The following is an 18,753-nucleotide window of genomic DNA, read 5'->3' on the forward strand; positions in this document are numbered from 1 at the left end:
TACCCTGATCTATGCATCCAGTTGTTTGAGGGTGCGACCTCGACTGGTGCTGCTAGTTGGGGACCATCTTCAACACTCCCTCACCATGCAGAAGGCTTTACTACACAAGATTATGAGGATATCGAGATGGTAGATACACCACCTCAAATGGATATCCCAGCCTCAGCTTCAACAGTACCCCCACCTACAAGTCCATCACATGGAAGTGGAGATTCGTCTGGTCGGTCCAAAAACAAAAGAGGAAAACGAAATGCACCCACGGACTCACTTGATGATGACATAAGAGTGGTTGGCAAGGAAATTATGAAGGCGGCTCAAGCGTTCGCGCAAACTAATAATCTTGAAAAGGAGATGGATGAATGTATTGAAAAATTGAGAGGCTTGGAGTGGGGAAATTCTGATCCGAAATACATCACTGCTCTCATGTTGTTCGCTGAAAATGCTGGTAACAGGAAAATCTGGCTACGCCTCGAGTCTTCGACTTGTGAGTTGTGGGTGAAAAGTGTGGGAAAGAATTTTGGATTACTTGGTTGACTTTAGTATGACTTTAGGATGTTTTTGGATTTATGCTTTATGGATTTTATACTATGGTACATGTTATGGATTTTTATATGTAGGGTTGTTATGTTTTATGTTTAGGATTTTTAAGTTTAGGTTGTTTATGTGTTATGTTTAGGATTGTTATTTGGTATTGACTTTTATGTTATGGAATTTTTAAGTGATGGATTTTTATGTTATAGAGTTATATGTCATCTATTTTAATGTTACTGATTAATTTTATGGTTTTTGCTATAAAATTTATGTGATTTGTATTTAACATGTAACAGGTTACTTATGGATAAGGAATGTGAGTTTTTAGGTTTCCTTATATTCTCATGCTATTGGTTGATGTTGGTTCGAAAAAGAAAAAATATAATTGGGAGGATAAAAGCTAATGAATCGGAAGAAACCGGGCATGCATATACACAAGATTTGATATACGGATGTCCTATACAATGTTTTGATATGATGCGTCTTTCACAAGATGCATTTGTATTATTATGCAACCATTTTACTCAAAGAAATTGGTTGCAACGTAGTAGGACAATAAGCGTTGAAGAGAAGATGGCTATATTTTTACATGTTATAGGACATAATGAACGTTTTCGAGCTGTTAAAGAAAGGTTTCACCACTCCATACAAACAATTCATCAATGTTTTCATGAAGTGCTAAAAGCAATGATGTGTTTTGCAAGAGAAATTATTGTACCAACATCTTCTAATACACCAAGAAATCCCTCGGAACGACATAGACGGCTAAAAAACATATTTCCTGGAGCATTAGGTGCACTAGATGGAACACTTGTAAACGCAGTTGTGCCCGTTGATGAACAAACTCGCTATAGGGGAAGAGGAAAATGTGAATGTTATCAAAATGTAATAGGAATTTGTGATTTTGATATGATATTCACCTTTGTATGGGCTGGATGGGAGGGTGTAGCACACGATTCTAAAGTTTTGAAAGAAGTAGCATTTAATCCGACTTCTGGATTTCCATTCCCTCCACCAGTTTTTCATTTTTCTATAAATTTTATTATCTATATTATTTATATGATTAATTTGTCACCCATGTACAGATAAATATTACCTTTGTGATGCCGCATACACCAATACTCGTGGATTTATGGCTCCTTACCGCAATACTAGGTATTGGTTAGCCGATTTTCGAAGAAACAGAGCTTTAACAAAGGAAGAAATGTTCAATCATGCTCATGCACAACTTAGAAATATCATTGAACGTGCTTATGGTGTATTGAAGATGAGATTTCCAATTTTAAAACGTATGGCTCCTTATCCTTTTCCAGTGCAAAGAGACATAGTTATTGCCTGTGTCGCGGTCCATAATTTTATAAAGAAATACGATATTCAAGATGACCTATTTACGAACTTTGAACAAAACACTATGGTTACTCCTAATGTGGGAGGTGGAGGAAGTGAGGCCCAAAACATACAAGGCATAGATTGGGGTTCAGAAGCCGTTGAGTATATGACTATTTTGCGTGACCAGATTGCTAGTCAGTTACTTTCAAATGGTTCACGTTAAATGATATACTTTTTATTATGCATGACAGTGTGTATTTGTGTTTTGTATTACACTTTGTATTTGGATTTTAAATTATGTATCTTTATTTTGGATTTTATGTGATAATTTTTATTTTTATAATTATTTTATCCAGCACAAAAGGACAACATAAGGATAATATGGTCATTTTTATCATTCAGCACTATCAGTCAGATAAATAATCAAACAGCATAAATTCAATCAGATATGGGCTCAGTCAGCATTTCTAACCCAGTCAGATTCTAACTCAGTAAGCTCTAACCCAATTAGCAACTATCAAACAACCTCTTAGAGATTTGGCGATGATATCTATCGAGAACAAAATCTTAGAGAGTATAGACTACAAAGAGTTGATGAACCAATTTGCAATCAAGAATGCTAGGAGAGCTTCACGGATCGTCAGTTAGCTATTAGGATATGTTATTAATCATTAGAATATTATGATTTTGCTATGTTAATTGCTATTAGGTTTATCGTCATTTTAATAAAAAAAAATAGTTTATGTAATTTAATTCGTTACACGTTAATGCCTAAGGGCATTTTTTTATCTGTTTCGTCCTGGGCATTTGAATTCTCAGAACCGGCCCTGAAAAATGTTGTCAAAATAGTTACAAAATTATGTGAAATTGCTTGTAGTCGGATTGTTACAAAATGCTGTCAAATTGGTTAAACATGTAGTCAACATGGTAAATAAATATGCAGTCAAAATGCTTAAAATGCTATCAAAATGATTAAATTTGGTTAAATATACAAGCCAAAATGCTAACTACGGATATATAAATGGTGTTAGATTTCTTCGTCATGTGTACTACTAAAGATTCAAAGCAAATTGTAAAACAATGTAAATATAATTGGTTTGATTTTTAATTTTTTTCAATTATCACTATGGAATTAAGGATCCCAACTTGCAAATCTTTTATCCAAGTTAAGGAATTTTGATAAAAAAAACACAAAACTAAAAGAACAATTCAATTAATACTTTTACGTTAAAATCTCACTACAATCTCTCAAACTAATCTATTACAAAAGAAGAAACAATATACTACAACTAACTAAGAATTAAACTAGTCGAACAATGAGAGAGAGAGAGAGAGAGAGAGAGAGAGAGAGAGAGAGAGAGAGAGCTTATGTAAGGCTAGGAGGGAAATGTTTTTAATAGCTTGTTATTTAAAAGATCAATTTTTTGTAAATGTTTTGGTTTTGTATCTTGTACTTATATTGTTTCTATATGTTGGTTTACATGGCATGTATAAAATAACAACTTTTAATACTCAAGAATCCGGGTACCCAAAACCGGAACCGGTTCCGACGGTTCCGGGAGCAGTTCCAGTTTTCTAGGAACTTGTGTAGGCGGTTCCGGTTCCAATTCCAAAAACTTAAGAACCGTCGGTTCCGATTTTAGCTAAAATAGACAGGTACCAGTTATGCTCATCCCTAATTATATGCACCATAAATTTACACATCTAGACCCTCTATTCTCTTTTATAGCCCGTAACCTCCAGAATTTGTATAGCTTTTTATTAGCCGCCATATCTTTAAACTCTAACAATTTTTATCATACATTATCAAACAAAGTTAGAATTTCTAAACAATTTTAGACAAATTAATGCTGAAGAACTTTTAAGAATAAATTGGAAATTGCACGATAGCTAATGAAATAAAATAACTCGCAGTTTCAACTTATATGTCTCAAGGCCATTTCAGCAGTAATAATAACAAAATATGAAGATAAGTTTCAAAAAGTTGTAAATGATATATCTAAGGGGCAAAATTTGTTGCTTTATTTACAACCAAAATCGCAACAAAAACAAATAATAAATAAATCATTTTTATACCAACCATAGTTTTTATATTTGAAGTTAACTTGATTTTTCCATATAGTGTTTCATGACCGAAGGCTACCGGATGAGCAAGTTCTCATTGCTTATCATGAATCTCGTCGATGATGATGATAACGTGTCAAAATTTTATGTTATCATTCTCGTGACAATGAGATCAAGTTAAAGCCAAGATTACCTAATGTATGACACTCCATAGAAAGTCAAAATAAGAACATAGGGAGAGTCAAAACTGAAGCTTATACCAAGGATGCTATAATTAGAGGTGTGATTAAAAACTGCAATCGAATAACTGAACCAAACCAAATAATGTTTGGTTTATTTGGTTCGGGTTATTAGGCTATTCGGTTAATTCAGGTTGGTTAAATGAATAAGAATGCATTTCGTTTGGTTTTGGTTAAATATTCATTATTTTTGTTAAAACGAAAAAAAAAACTAAATAAGCTTAATTAGTATATATTTTTATAGTTTATATCTACAAATTAACATTTTATATTTAAATTGATAGATTGTTTTCTAAAAAAGGATTTACGTAACTCATTATTTAAATATCAACCATTATAAATTTGTGATTGTTATATTTTGTATTAAAAAACAACAACTAATTTTCCAAATGTCTATTAATTCTTCGGTCATTTCTTTTGTTTTCATACACGGCTCAAGTTATATTTACTCGCATCTACAACTTGTATGGCTACATTTACACTTCAAGACAACACATCGTGAAAGACCAAATATTATATGTTATGTAGTAGTGTGTTTTTTTTCAATTGGTAATATTTTAGCAAAGTTTTTTTGTCTATAAGTCTAATATTTATTTTTACATGCGAAATTTTATTTGGTTTAACCGGTAAGCCGAACCGAATTAACCAAAACCAACTAAACCAAACCTTATTTGGTAAGGTTATGATTAGTTTTAAGACGTAAAAAAAACCGAAAAAACCAAACCGATTAAACCGAAAAAAACCGACTGAATAACACCATCAAACCGGTTAGAAATTTCAAAGTAGCTAAAAGGGAAGCAAATAATTTTAAAAGTTTGGCTGCTATTGACACATTGTTTTCCTTATCCACCCAATTATATTTTAATACTTCTTCAACTTCAGCAAGAAAATTGAATATTTCATATCTTTGCAAATGATAAGGGGTGTGAAGATTGTCAAACATACAGATCTATCCTCGTTAGACCCAGTTTATTAATGGAAAGAAATTGTAACACCATAGGCTGCCAAAAAAATTGGAAAGTAATGAGAGCGGATGCATCAATATCATTAATTGTTTTGCACATACCCTCCATCAATTGTTTTGCACATGCTTATCAACTGGGCCAAAAATGCAAGGGGATGCATCAATATCATCGATATGACAATAATAGCTATACAAAAGTAGTTATGAAATGATAACACAAAGTCACGTAAATGTTATGCTCCCTAGAGAACAGTAGTAGGAAGATGAAAAGGTCTAACATGATTGAAAAGAGGGCATTAAGTTGGCCAAGAAATGAATGCCTAATGAACCAAACAAGGAGTCATTTTTTAGCGGCTTGAGTTGCCACTAGGCAATTCATCCTTGGCTACCTAATAAGAACACTCTTCTCTTCATGTGTGATCCTCTCGTCACATTTGTTTATTAGTTTATTTGTCTCATTTTACCTATTGCAAAAACTATCTATTTATACACAAAGTAATGCATGATGTCGTTTTCCTTGTGAGAGAATATATCCATACCTTGGTAGATTAGCAAAGATTTCTACAATATTCGTAAGCAATGTTGGCTACTTCTACTACTTCTTCATGGTTCTTAAAAACCAGTTGAATGAACTAATTGACAAAATACAATATAAAAGTTAGAACTTTTTATTTACCGATCGATTATGTAAGAAAAGAAAGAAACAATTCCACTATTTGACCTTTGCCGACTTGAAAGCAACAACGGGATTCCAATTCTCAATCAATCTTATGAATCCATATCAGGATGAATCTAACGTTTTAATCGCATATGTTTCAATGCATTAAAACCTATCTTTATATACAAAGTTGATTTAATAGATTTACAAAAAAAAATATGTATTTTATTATATTCCATTGGACATGTACAACAGTGACACCATTTGACTCTTATAGGGTTTGAGATTCCATTATCAAGCATTGTCCATAAGTGGTACTAAAAGAGGATAGAAATAAACCATATGATTATTTTAGAGTTTGACATTCCAATATAAAGCATTTTTTATAAATGGTTATAAAACGAGATATACATATATGAATATATCATCAAGAAAAATACCAGACTTCAATCAAAATTGGGTTGTAGATGAGCAATATCAATCAAATGAACGACATTGGTTTAATTCTTCTAAATACTTTTGTTGACCCGGAGATTAAGGTTGTGTTTGGTTATGGTAAGTTCTCTCTCTCTCTCTCTCTCTCTATATATATATATATATATATATATATATATAGAGAGAGAGAGAGAGAGAGAGAGAGAGAGACGAGAATTTTCTATTTTCCATATTACAAAAAAATTGAAAAAATTAATAATTATTGTTTTTCATACTTTTCCATTTCTAAAATATATTCATACACACATCCAATGTGACATACACACCCCCACCCTATCCTCTTCCCCACCCCACCCTTACATGCACCCATGCCTACCCACCCACCCCACACCATACCACTTTCACCTGCTCACCTCACCTCATCCTACACCCACCTCCTATCCACTCCTAGCCCTATTTAAATAATACTAATAATAAAATTAATAGTTTCTTTTCCAAAAGCAATTTAAATCCTATTTAAAATAACCAAAACTAGAAATATAAAGCCAAATTAGTTTTTTAATTTTCTAAAACGGAAAATGAAAAAACTCAAAATATTCAACCAACCGTGTTTTCTAAATTTCTCAATAAAAACTGATAAGGAAAACTCCATTCTTTTTCTTAACTTTTCCAAGAAAACTGAAAACTGTTTTTTCACAAACAAACGTAGGCTAACTATTTTGTGTACATGACTAATCTTTTGACATTTAGAAAATAAATAAAAGTTAATATATATATATATATATATATATATATATATATATATATATATATATATATATATATATATATATATATATATATATATATATATATATATATATATTTCGTAGTTTTAATGTGGTTATGCATAACTTTTGATACGGCTTAAAGTTACTTGGTCACAAAAAATGTCTATTTCAAACTAAAATCGAAACACAACTTTACAGCTATTCATTTAAAAGGTTAAAAAATGACATCATCTTTTGAATAACGATAAAGGTATTAAAATAGGTAAATTAGTTTTAGTTTTTTATCTTGTCCGGTTGATAAGCCCACCAAGTTGGTTCTCTGTTTACAAAAACTATAGACATAACATCATGTTGATATGTTATTGAAATGCTTCTAATATTTTGAATATGTCAACAAAATGCTAAAGGGGTGTTTGGCTTGGCTTTTCAAAGCCAAAAGTACTTTTTAAAAAATAAAAAAAAAAAAAAAGCAAAAGGTGTTTGGCAAAATGGTTTCTTTTGAAGTTTCTACATAAGCAAAAGGAACTTTTTGAAAAAGTCAGGAAATCCTGACTTTTTGTAACTTTTCCAAAAAAAACTTTTGAGGTTTAAAAAGCTAAGTCAAACACCCTCTAAATATATATGCTGTAAAAAAGGTGTCATGTTGTTTTAAAAAAGGCTGTCAAATGGCTAGAAAATGCTGCCAAATTTGTTAAATATGCTGTCACATTGGTATTAAAAAAAAAAGGGCTGTCAAATTGATGGATAAAAATGCTGTCAAAATAGTTGCAAAATGATGTGAAAATGCTTGAATATGTTGTCGGATAGCTACAAAATGCTGTCAAATTGCTTAAACATGCAGTCAACATGGTAAATATGCAGTCAAAATGCTTAAAATGCTATCAAAATGATTAAATTTGGTTAAATATACAGGCCAAAATGCTAAATACTGATGTTCAAGCAAACACTCAGCCTCCCATCTATTGTCAAGAAAAGGCTATTTAGTTTTTTATGTAAAATTTTCATATAAATGGTGTTAGCTTTCTTTGTCATGTGTACTAAAGATTCAAAGCAAATTGTAAAACAATGTAAATATAGTTGGTTTGATTTTTCATTTTTTTTAATTACCACTATGGAATTAACATGGACAGATCTACATTGGATCCCGGGATGCCCCTCAAAAAATTATTTTATAGTATAAATTTTTTAGGAAAGTTTTGTTTATGTTGCGGTCCTTAATATAGATATGTTTAGCAAATAATAACTAAATTTGTAGTGGGACCAGGTGGTTATGGCGATAAGGTGTTATTCTAAAGGTTGCAAGTTTGAATTTTCTTTCTAACATTTATTTATTTTATTTTCGCAGCTGTATAAAGGATTTTGTATAACATTATATGGATTTTATACCTATTATATTATAATGTTGTGGAAATTAAAACACAAGTATCAAGTTGTCCAAGAAGTAAAGTGTTGAATTTCTAACTTGGATGTCCCTATTTCAAATCTCGGCCTTGACACTGTAGTAGTGTTGTTTATGATGACATATGCGGAATTGATTAGATCTAGTGAATCGTTGTAAGAATCATGAACACAAGGAGTAAATAAATTCAGTTTAAGCTCTTATTAGATCTAGAAAGAAAATACAAAGTGGGTCTTGTACAATTCTCTCTCTAGTCAAACTCTCCAAATGAACATTACATAAAATGAATGTCACTCACTTCCTATTTATAGGAAACATAACTCATTACACAATACAAGAGGGTAAGTACTAATGACATCCAACAGTGACTTTGCACCCTAACATTCCCCCCCCCCCCCCCCCTCAAAGTTAGGATTAGATGTCCCGGCTTCAATATCCAACGAGTCCGCGCGATCAAGACCAACTCCCCCTCGAAGTAATATCATTCTCAAATCCGCAAACGAATACCCGAGAAGCATAGAATACCCACTCTTCATTCTCCCCTTTTTTTATAATCAAGAAAATGATTAAAAACCCTATTAAGGTTGAGAAGCGCCCGAGGAATAATCTTCACATAACTCCCCCTTGATGTGTGCCAAAAATGAAACCTCGCAAAACTTGCATGGAAAAACAATCACGAAAAAGTTATGAAAAATTTCCAATCTTGTGAGAATTTTCTACTTTTGAGTGAGAGTTGCAAAAATTTCCAAAATCCGGGTAAAAACTGTCACTTTCAAAATTCTACAGGGACCCCTTGCACCAAAAACAGTCTCAGATGCGAAACTTTACCCCAATTGTGAAACTGGGCATAAAGTGACAATTCACATTAACTATAAGGGCCTGAAATATAAATTTTTCAATTTTTCATAATTTTTAGTCCTATTTCCAAGTTTGGTAGTTTCTGCCAACATTTCGAAACTGCAGGGACTAAATGAGAACTTCCTTCTTCACAAATTTTTTCATCAATTCCAATATGGACCATTTCTGCCAAACCTTTAAAAGATCAGCAACTCAAAACGAAAATGATTCATGTTCTTCTACACTTCGTTATATCAGAAAGCGAATGGGAAGGTTTGACCATATCAATGTCAAAATTGAAACACATACCTTTCGCTACTCGACATCAATTCCTCGTGTAGGAACCCTCAATAACGAACCGTCGACAACCCTTCGCTAACGAAGCACAGATGGTCATCGATAACAACCCGTCAACATTAAAACTTTTACAGACCCATCGACCATCGACATCTCAATTCCAAGCCTTCGATCAAACTTCGTTTTCACAGCCTTCATTATCAAGCCATTAACCATTGACTTTGATACCCATGGCTTCGCTTTTCATTCAACCCAAAACATCAAACCATCAAGTCGTTCTGTCTTCGCGTTTACAAACCATCAACACTCAAAGTCGATTTAAACCACTGGCCTTCGATCATCGATACCAAGTACAGAATGAAACTCGACATCAATACTCAAGGCTTCGATCATTGACTCAACCTCGTCGACTTCAAAATCAATCGACCCAAGCCTTCGCTTTTTACAATTCGATATCAACCCATCGAACCTGTTCGTCATCTTCGATCTTAATACCAAGTCTTTGATTTTATTCAACCCAAAACATCAATACCGATCTTCAAGGCTTTGACTATTGACTCCAAAATCATCAATCGACAACCCCAATCGACTCCAATAAACCCATTCCAACCCTTTGATTTCCAGTGCATGTGCCAATTTCAAAGCATTCACGGTACACAATCAAACCAATCGAAAGAAGAACATCAGTCGAACTATCATTTGATTATCATCATCGAAATCAATTTCGATTCCAACTGCAAACCGTATCAGTCGAATTCGACTATTGATCTCAATTCGTTCGACCAAAAAAAAACTCAAAACATCATCAGACAAATAAACATCAGTCGAAATGGATTTCAAGATTGCTTTCGTCTTCAACTCAATCAACGAAGAAGCATGTAAACATCGATACCTACTCAACGCAAATCGAATTTCAATTTTATCAATTTTGACTTTTGACTTTGTTGAATCAAAGTCTAAAATCCGAGAATGCAAGATAACGAGACTAAAAGAATGAACAACGAACTGATATCAAGTTGGGCTCAATGGATTAATAAATTGAAATATCGAGATTTGGGCTCAAGATGAACAGGGATCGAATTTATGCAAAATATGAACTATTTGATGAACAGTGAATTTCAAATTTGAGAAAATGATTTTGATTTTGATGTTTGATCTAAAAAAATTACATTGGATCATCAAAGGGGTTGAAACGGAATTGATCCAATGAGACAAAGCGATAAAAAAAACGCAAAACATGAATCGAAATCATGGACGTTTTGGAATCCTTTGAGAATTTGAGATACCTTTTTGACAATCCGAGTTTCGTTTGCAACGAACGAATCAAAATTTGAAGATCTTGGTTCTTTTGTTGGAACGAGAAAATCTCCAATTTGAATATTGTACCACCCACGATGCGTGTTGTACAACTCATTCTTCGTATTTTTCAACAATCTAAGAACATCTTCACAAGAACCATCAAAACTTTTGGGTTTTGACTTCAAATTTAATGCAAAACTAGGATATTGTTGCTTTAGAACCCAAATTTTTGCTTCATGAATTTTGGCTTCACAACAACATTTTATGATTTTTGTGATTAAATCTGCTTGTTTTTACGATTGATCTTCTTCTTCTTCTTCTTCTTCTTGCATCTTGAAGATTTGAATTCATGAACAAACCTACTTTCCACAACTTCAACTTGACAAGTTTGGATCATATCTTTTGGAGTTTGATATTTGTGAATTTTCTGGATTAACGACTTTCGATAAGGAATCATTCCTTCAAACGAATCACAAGAATACAAAATATCATCGATATGAACTCCAATCGAGCAAAAAACTTTTTCATCTTCATGAGAATCAACTTGAATCTTATTGTCATGAACTTCAAGAACATCACATTGTACTTCATAGTCTTGAACTTCAATATACTTAAGAGCATGAAGATTATTTGGGATTTCAATAATAGAAATGTATTTCTTATTAAACAAATCTCTTTCTTCTCCTTCCATTTGATTTTCACTCCAAGATACCATGATCAAGGAGATTTCAACCAAGCATCCAATCTTCAAAAGTGGTTGAAAAATCTATCTTCCATGATCATCCTTCAAACCTCCATAAGAAATCATATTATCCCATTAAATCAAGTCACCTTTCAACAATAATCCATAGAATTGATTTTCCTTGACTTTGTATTTGACATCTTCAATGATCACAATGCAAGAATCATAACGTAAGTGCACCATCTTTGATCAATCAATAAGATCTTGGGTTTTTCTAGAGAGAGAAAGCAAAAATCACTTGAATTCTAGTGAAGAAAACTGAATTATGAATTGAATCAATGATGAATTCGATTTCTATAATCCAAAAACTCTTTAAAACACAAAGATCAAAACACAATGAAGAATCACCAAATCTAGAATGTCATCATGGATCAATTCTTGATTAAATCAAGAACATCCGCTCTGATACCAATTATAATGGTGTTGTTTATGATGATATATGCGAAATTGATTAGATCTAGTGAGTCATTGTAAGAATCATGAACACAAGGAGTAAATAAATTTGTTTAAGCTCTTATTAGATCTAGAAAGAAAATACAAAGTGGGTCTTATATAATTCTCTATCTAGTCTAACTCTCCAAATGAAAATTACATAAAATGAGTGTCAATCACTTCCTATTTATAGAAAAGAAAACTCATTACAAAATACAAGAGGGTAAGCACTAATGACATCCAAGAGTGACTTTGCACCCTAACACACATGGGTGTATTTTATTTTTTTTATCAATTTTTATCCTATATCACTTCAACTTCTTTCTTATAACTCTAAAATTATCACACATCGGCCATAACATGAAACATAGCACCTATACATATGTTACATAAGCAACACAAACTTCTCAATTCTTAGCAAATTAAACTTTCGAATGGGTTTGGGTTTAAACCCAAAACCGAGTCCAGAAAACCGAAAAACCGAGAAACAGAATCATCAGTTTGGGATACCCCTCTCCTTTGATTCTGGCTACGCCACTCGGAATTAAGGATCCCAACATGCAAATCTTTTATCCAAGTTCAGGATTTTTGATAAAAAAAAAACACAAAACTAAAAGAACAATTCCCTTGAATGAAAAATATGTTCATACTTTTACATTAAAATCTCACTAGAATCTCTCAAACTAATCTATTACAAAGAAGAAAAAGTAGACTATAACTAACTAAGAATTAAACTAGTCAAAGATTGTTTTTGTTATACAAAGAACAATGAGAGAGAGTTATAAAAAATACAAACCAATACGTAGTCAAATCCTTGTGTGATATGAAAGTTATATAGACCATAAATTTACACATGTTGACCCTCTATTTCTCTTTTATAGTCGGCAACCTCTAGCTTAATTTGTACTACTTGTTAATAGCAGCCATATCTTTAAATTCTAACAATTTTTATCCTACATTATCAAACAAACAAAGTTAGAATTTCTAATTACCACATTTTTCAAGTTTATGATTGAACGGGATTTACTTCTATTTCTCAACAATTTTGTCTTTTTGATAAATTAATGCTCAAGAACTTTTTAGAATAAAATGGAAATTGGACGATAGCTAATGAAATAAAATAACTCCCAGTTACAACTTATATGTCCGAAGGCCATATCAACGGCTAATAATAACAAAATATGAAAATAAGTTTCAAAAAATTGTAAATGATATATCTAAGGGGGAAATTTTCCGCTTTATTGGACAACCAAAATCGTAACAAAACAAATAATAAATAAAAATCCTTTTGTATCCAAACCATAGTATTTATATTTGCAGTTAACTTGGTTATTCTATATAGTGTTTCATGATAGAAGGCTACCTGATGAGCAAATTCTCATTGCTTATCATGAGAAGTAACCCATTTGCAAATTGATAGCTTATTTTATTTCCTTATTTTTATTAGTTTATTTTAGATTTTTAGCTCTTTTTAATTAGTTTTGCATTGTATATTCTTTATTTTCTTTTTCATGGATCGTATCGGGGACTTTTTATTTTGCATAAGAAATTTTGCAGGATTTTGGAGTTAATTGCGGTTGCGGTTTGACTGGAGTTGGGCTTAGTGGGCTTTCCGATGCATTATTGGGCTTGGCGGATCCACCAAAGAAGATTTGGGCTTAAAAAGCTAAAGGCTTGGATGATGTGGCTTGTGAAGATGGGTCATAAACTTTTATTTTTGGGCTTGGAGCATCCATATTTGAAGCTAAATGATGATTGGTTGGTTTAAATCACATGGATATGGAGGAGACCAAAGGAATCTTTGGTAGTGGAAGGGTGGAGTGGAGGATTGAGGAGCCAATAACATTACAGCAACACTTGCGCGGGTGGAATTTTCGTCGCGTGGGTACCCGCGCAACTGCCCAGTTTGGGCATTTTGGTCATTTGGCACACCATAACCTGGGGGGATCAGATCCATCAGCTACATTCTCGATTTTTCACCATTGGAGACCTGTAGGAGGCGATTTTGGAGCTTGAAGACTCATTTCTTTTCATCTTTCCAAGATATTGGTAGTTTCTTTATGTAATTAGACTTTTGTGATTGTTTTTCTATTGCCATGAGTGGCTAAACTCTTTATTTTGGTAAACCTTGGCTAAAACCTCTGAATGTTTGTGGGTTTTTGAAGGACTTATGCTTATTTATCATTTATCTTATGTCTATGATTCTAGTTCATAATTTCTATGCTTGTTTAGTGCTTTGATCATGAGCTTGGTACTTTAATAAGCAATTGTTGGTTTATTTCTTTGGTTTAGCATTGAATCATTGAATTTACTTAGAACAAGAGTTTTATGATGGTAGAAATCATCTCTAGTTTATGAATCATAACTCCTTTATGGATGTGTAAGCATTGACATCCTCTAGGAATTAGGGATTTCTTCATTCTTAAGGCTAATCAACTTCTTGGGTTCAATTGCTTCAATTGGATCTTTGATTTTGATTAAGAAGGTGTGTTATGGGCTTCCCCAACCTCCATACTACCTATGAGAAATCTTGGCATATCATGCTTCATGATTGCTATAACCAATTTGGGATGAATGATAAGCTTCATGTTAAATCCTAATGATAAACACACAAATGTTCATTGTGTTGAATTGCCTTGGTTTACCAATTCTCTCCACTATTTGAGCATCTCACTTTCTTGCTTAATTGCAAGTTTTTAGTTATTAAAGTCTTTTAGTTTTCAAGTAATCAACCCCCCCCCCTTTTTAGTTTAATTGTAGTTAGTTAGTTTACTTACAATAGTTCTTTTAGATTGCATTGGCGATTGAATACAACCATTTCCCCGAGGATCGATACCCCTTTTTACCATTATATTACATTTTATTTGCAAACAAAGGGTGTAATTTTCTTGGTGGACTTGACATCCCATCAAGTTTTAGCGTCGTTGCCGGGGAAATTGGTTATTGTTATTTGATTGTTTATGCCTAGATCTACAAGAACCGGTGAACTAATCTACAATCCAGAAATTGAAAAAGAAGCAAAAAGGTTGAAAAAGTTAGCCAAACAAGAAAAGCAACAACAACTCGTTCAAGCTTCTCCCTCTTCTCCACTAATCAACATAGAAGATCAAGTTCATACTTCAAGTGATACCGACACCGAGCCGAATTATCCAATTGTTGGTCAATCCTTTGGAGACATTCCGTTTGAAAACTACATAGCCATGAATCACACTCCACCTCACAATCCCAACCCAAACCCAAACAATCAAGATGCCAATACCCCAACGCAACAACCAAGACAACAAAAACAAGAACCTCTCATTGATATGCCACCTTGGAATCAAGCCCCTCCTCAAAACCAACCCAATTATCAACCCCCACAACTACACAACCAACCGTTCCACCAAAACAACCAACCTCAAACCAATGCTTTTCAAGTTCCACAACAAGTACATTACCCAAATCAACCCAATTACCCACACCCTCCAATGTACCAAAACCCAATGTACCCATAACAACAACCTCCTTACAACCAATACCCTAACTACCAACCTTATCCACCACCAATCTACAATCCCCAACAATATCCATATCCACCTTACCAACAATCATCCAATTACATGCAACAATATCCCAATCACCCCTTTCCAACCAATCCCCCTAAAGAGTTGACACTTAGACAAATGATGGAAACGGATGTTACTCATACACCTCTTGTTATTGTTTATCCTGCAAACCACCAAGGAATTGAACTGAAGTCAAGTTTCATACATCAACTTACCAAGTTCCATGGTTTGGATAGAGAATATCCTCAAAAGCATTTGAAGTCCTTTCACATGATATGTGTTAGCATGTTGCATGAACATGTGACATTGGATGATTTCAAGTTAACCGCCTTCCCGCTCACCTTGGAAGATAAAGCTAGAGAGTGGTTATTCAACTTACCATTGGGATCCATTCGCACATGGGAAGAGTTACTCAAAGCCATCAATAGCAAGTTCTATCCCACATCCCAGATAACAAGCCAATGAAGTGACATTTTGGGGATTCGTCAAGGGGAGAATGAGACTTTTCATGATTTTTGGGAGCGATTCAACAATTTATGTACAAGTTGTCCTCAACACAACATTCCCGAACAATTACTTCTTCAACAACTTTATGAGGGTATGAATGAAAGAGACCGAAGGATGATTGATGCTTCAAGCGGTGGTGACATCTTCAACAAGACACCTCATGAGATAAGATCACTTTTTGGAACCATCTCTCAAAGCCAAAGGAACTTTGGGGCTCGAAATGAAATGAAGAGAAATTCTCCACAAATGGTTGGTGAAGTTAGCAACACTCAACACTTGGAATCAAAGCTCTTAGATTTGACTAATGTGCTAAGTCAAATGGTGGTGGGAAGTGGTCAACAATTGATGGTGTGTGGCATTTGTGCAATGACGGGGCATTATACGGATAAATGTCCCTCACTTGGTAATGAACCGGAAGATGTGAATGCAATGGGAGGATATCAACAATCAAGACCCATGGGATTTCAAAACAATTTCAACTCAAACTGGAGGAATAACCCAAACAACCCATACCCACCAAAGCAAAATCCACCAAACATTTTGATGAGACTTCAACATCCACAATACCCCTCCCAAAAACCTCCATATCCACAAACTTCTTTTCACCCTCCAAATTACCAAAACAACCTCCATAACAAGGCCAATCAAGTGGTAACCATCAAACGAGCCTTCAAGAACTCGTTACTTCTCTTGCTCAAAGTCAAATCCAATTTCAACAAGAGACCAAGAACACCTTCTCCAACATTCAAGCACAAACTGGAGACTTGGCCACCGCTCTCAACAAGATGGAACAAAGGGGAAAACTTCCATCTCAAACCGAAAAGAACCCCAATGTGAGTGCAATAACTTTGAGAAGTGGGAAAACACTTGGCGAAAGCAACCCTAAAAGAGTTTCAAGAGAAGAAGAAGATGAAGTCATCATTGTTGAACCTTCAAAAGTTGTAGCTCCCTCAAAGGAACCGGTTTTGCCAAACGTTGATCAACCCGACTCTTCCAACAAACCCATCAAACCATTGGTCATACCACCACCTTTTCCATCCCAGTTGGCTTCTTCAAAGAAACAAGAGGAAGAAAAAGAAATTCTTGAGACTTTCCGCAAAGTTCAAATCAACATTTCACTATTGGATGCCATAAAGCAAATTCCGCGCTATGCCAAATTTCTTAAGGATTTATGCACCAATAAGAGGAAGTTTAAGGCAAATGAAAAGATCCAAGTCAATGCAAATGTATATGCGGTTATCCAAAAGAAATTACCACCTAAGTGCAAGGACCCGGGCATGTTTGCAATCCCTTGTACCATTGGTGATTTGCATGACGAAAGTGTAATGCTAGATCTTGGAGCATCAATCAATGTCATGCCATACTCAGTTTTTCAATCTCTTAATGTTGGACCTTTGGAAGAAACCGGAGTTATCATTCAATTAGCGGACAAGTCAAGTGTATTTCCAAGGGGCGTGTTGGAAGATATACTAGTGCAAGTCAATCAACTAGTGTTTCCTGCGGACTTCTATGTCATTGACCTTGAAGAGAAAACCTCTTCCAAGTCTTCTATGATCCTTCTTGGAAGACGTTTCATGAATACCGCTCATACGATAATATATGTCCATAATGGGAAGACCACCATGGAGTTCGATGGAGAGACCATTCACTTCAACATCTTTGAAGCAATGAGGTATCCTAGCAATATTTCTCCATTGTATCGGGTCGATGTGATTGAACCAATCACCCAAGAACTATTCGAGTTATCACATGGAGATATTTTGGAAATGGTGCTCAACTTGAGTCTTGATTGTGAAAGTTTGAAGAAAACATTGGATATGTACATATTGGACTCCGAAGTTGAAGAGATTATGAAGACTTTAGAAGTTAAAAATTCCACAAAGAAGGATGTTTCTCAAGTTTCCTTATCTTATTCTCCAAACAAGATGCCCCCTTCAATAATCCAACCACCCACACTTGAATTGAAGGTCTTGCCTAGCCATTTGAAGTACGTTTATCTAGTTCAAGACGAAACTCTTCCGGTAATTATCTCATCTCAATTGAAAGACTTTGAAGAAGATCAATTGGTTGAAGTCTTGAAAGAACATAAAGAGGCAATGGGATGGACAATAGCGAACATTAAAGGGATAAGTCCTAATGTATGCACTCACAAGATCCTCATGGAAGATGATTGTAAACCTAGAAGAGAAGATCAAAGAAGATTAAATCCTCCCATGATGGAAGTTGTTAAGAAAGAAATAATCAAACTCCTTGATGGGGACATGATTTACCCGATTTCCGAATCCAAATGGGTTAGTCCGGTCCAAGTGGTTCCCAAAAAAACAGGAATCACAGTTGTTGAGAATAACAAAGGAGTAATGGTACCCACTTGAGTTCAAAACGGATGGAGGGTATGCATTGATTATCGAAAGTTAAATTCAAGCACACGAAAAGACCACTTTCCTCTTCCTTTCATCGACCAAATGCTCGAGAGATTGGTGGGCAAATCGTATTATTGCTACCTCGATGGATACTCGGGTTTTCATCAAATACCCGTTGCCCCCCAAGATCAAGACAAGACGAACTTCACATGCCCCTTTGGCATGTTTGCCTACAATCGGATGCCATTTGGATTATGCAATGCCCCCGCCACATTCCAAAGATGCATGGTGAGCATTTTCTCCGAGTATGTTGAGAATATAATCGAAGTATTCATGGACGACTTC

General features: G+C 34.3%; 1 protein-coding gene across 1 annotated transcript; it reads left to right on the forward strand.

Moving 5' to 3' along the window:
• The first annotated feature begins 15,661 nt into the window (after positions 1–15,661).
• On the forward strand, positions 15,662–18,420 carry LOC128126794 (uncharacterized). Its single transcript, XM_052764917.1, has 3 exons — positions 15,662–15,972; positions 16,087–16,451; positions 16,688–18,420. The coding sequence occupies exons 1-3, from the start codon at positions 15,662–15,664 to the stop codon at positions 18,418–18,420; spliced, it is 2,409 nt and encodes an 802-aa protein (XP_052620877.1).
• Positions 18,421–18,753: the final 333 nt, after the last annotated feature.

Source organism: Lactuca sativa, chromosome 6 (assembly GCF_002870075.4).
Source record: "Lactuca sativa cultivar Salinas chromosome 6, Lsat_Salinas_v11, whole genome shotgun sequence".
Lineage (NCBI taxonomy): Eukaryota > Viridiplantae > Streptophyta > Magnoliopsida > Asterales > Asteraceae > Lactuca > Lactuca sativa.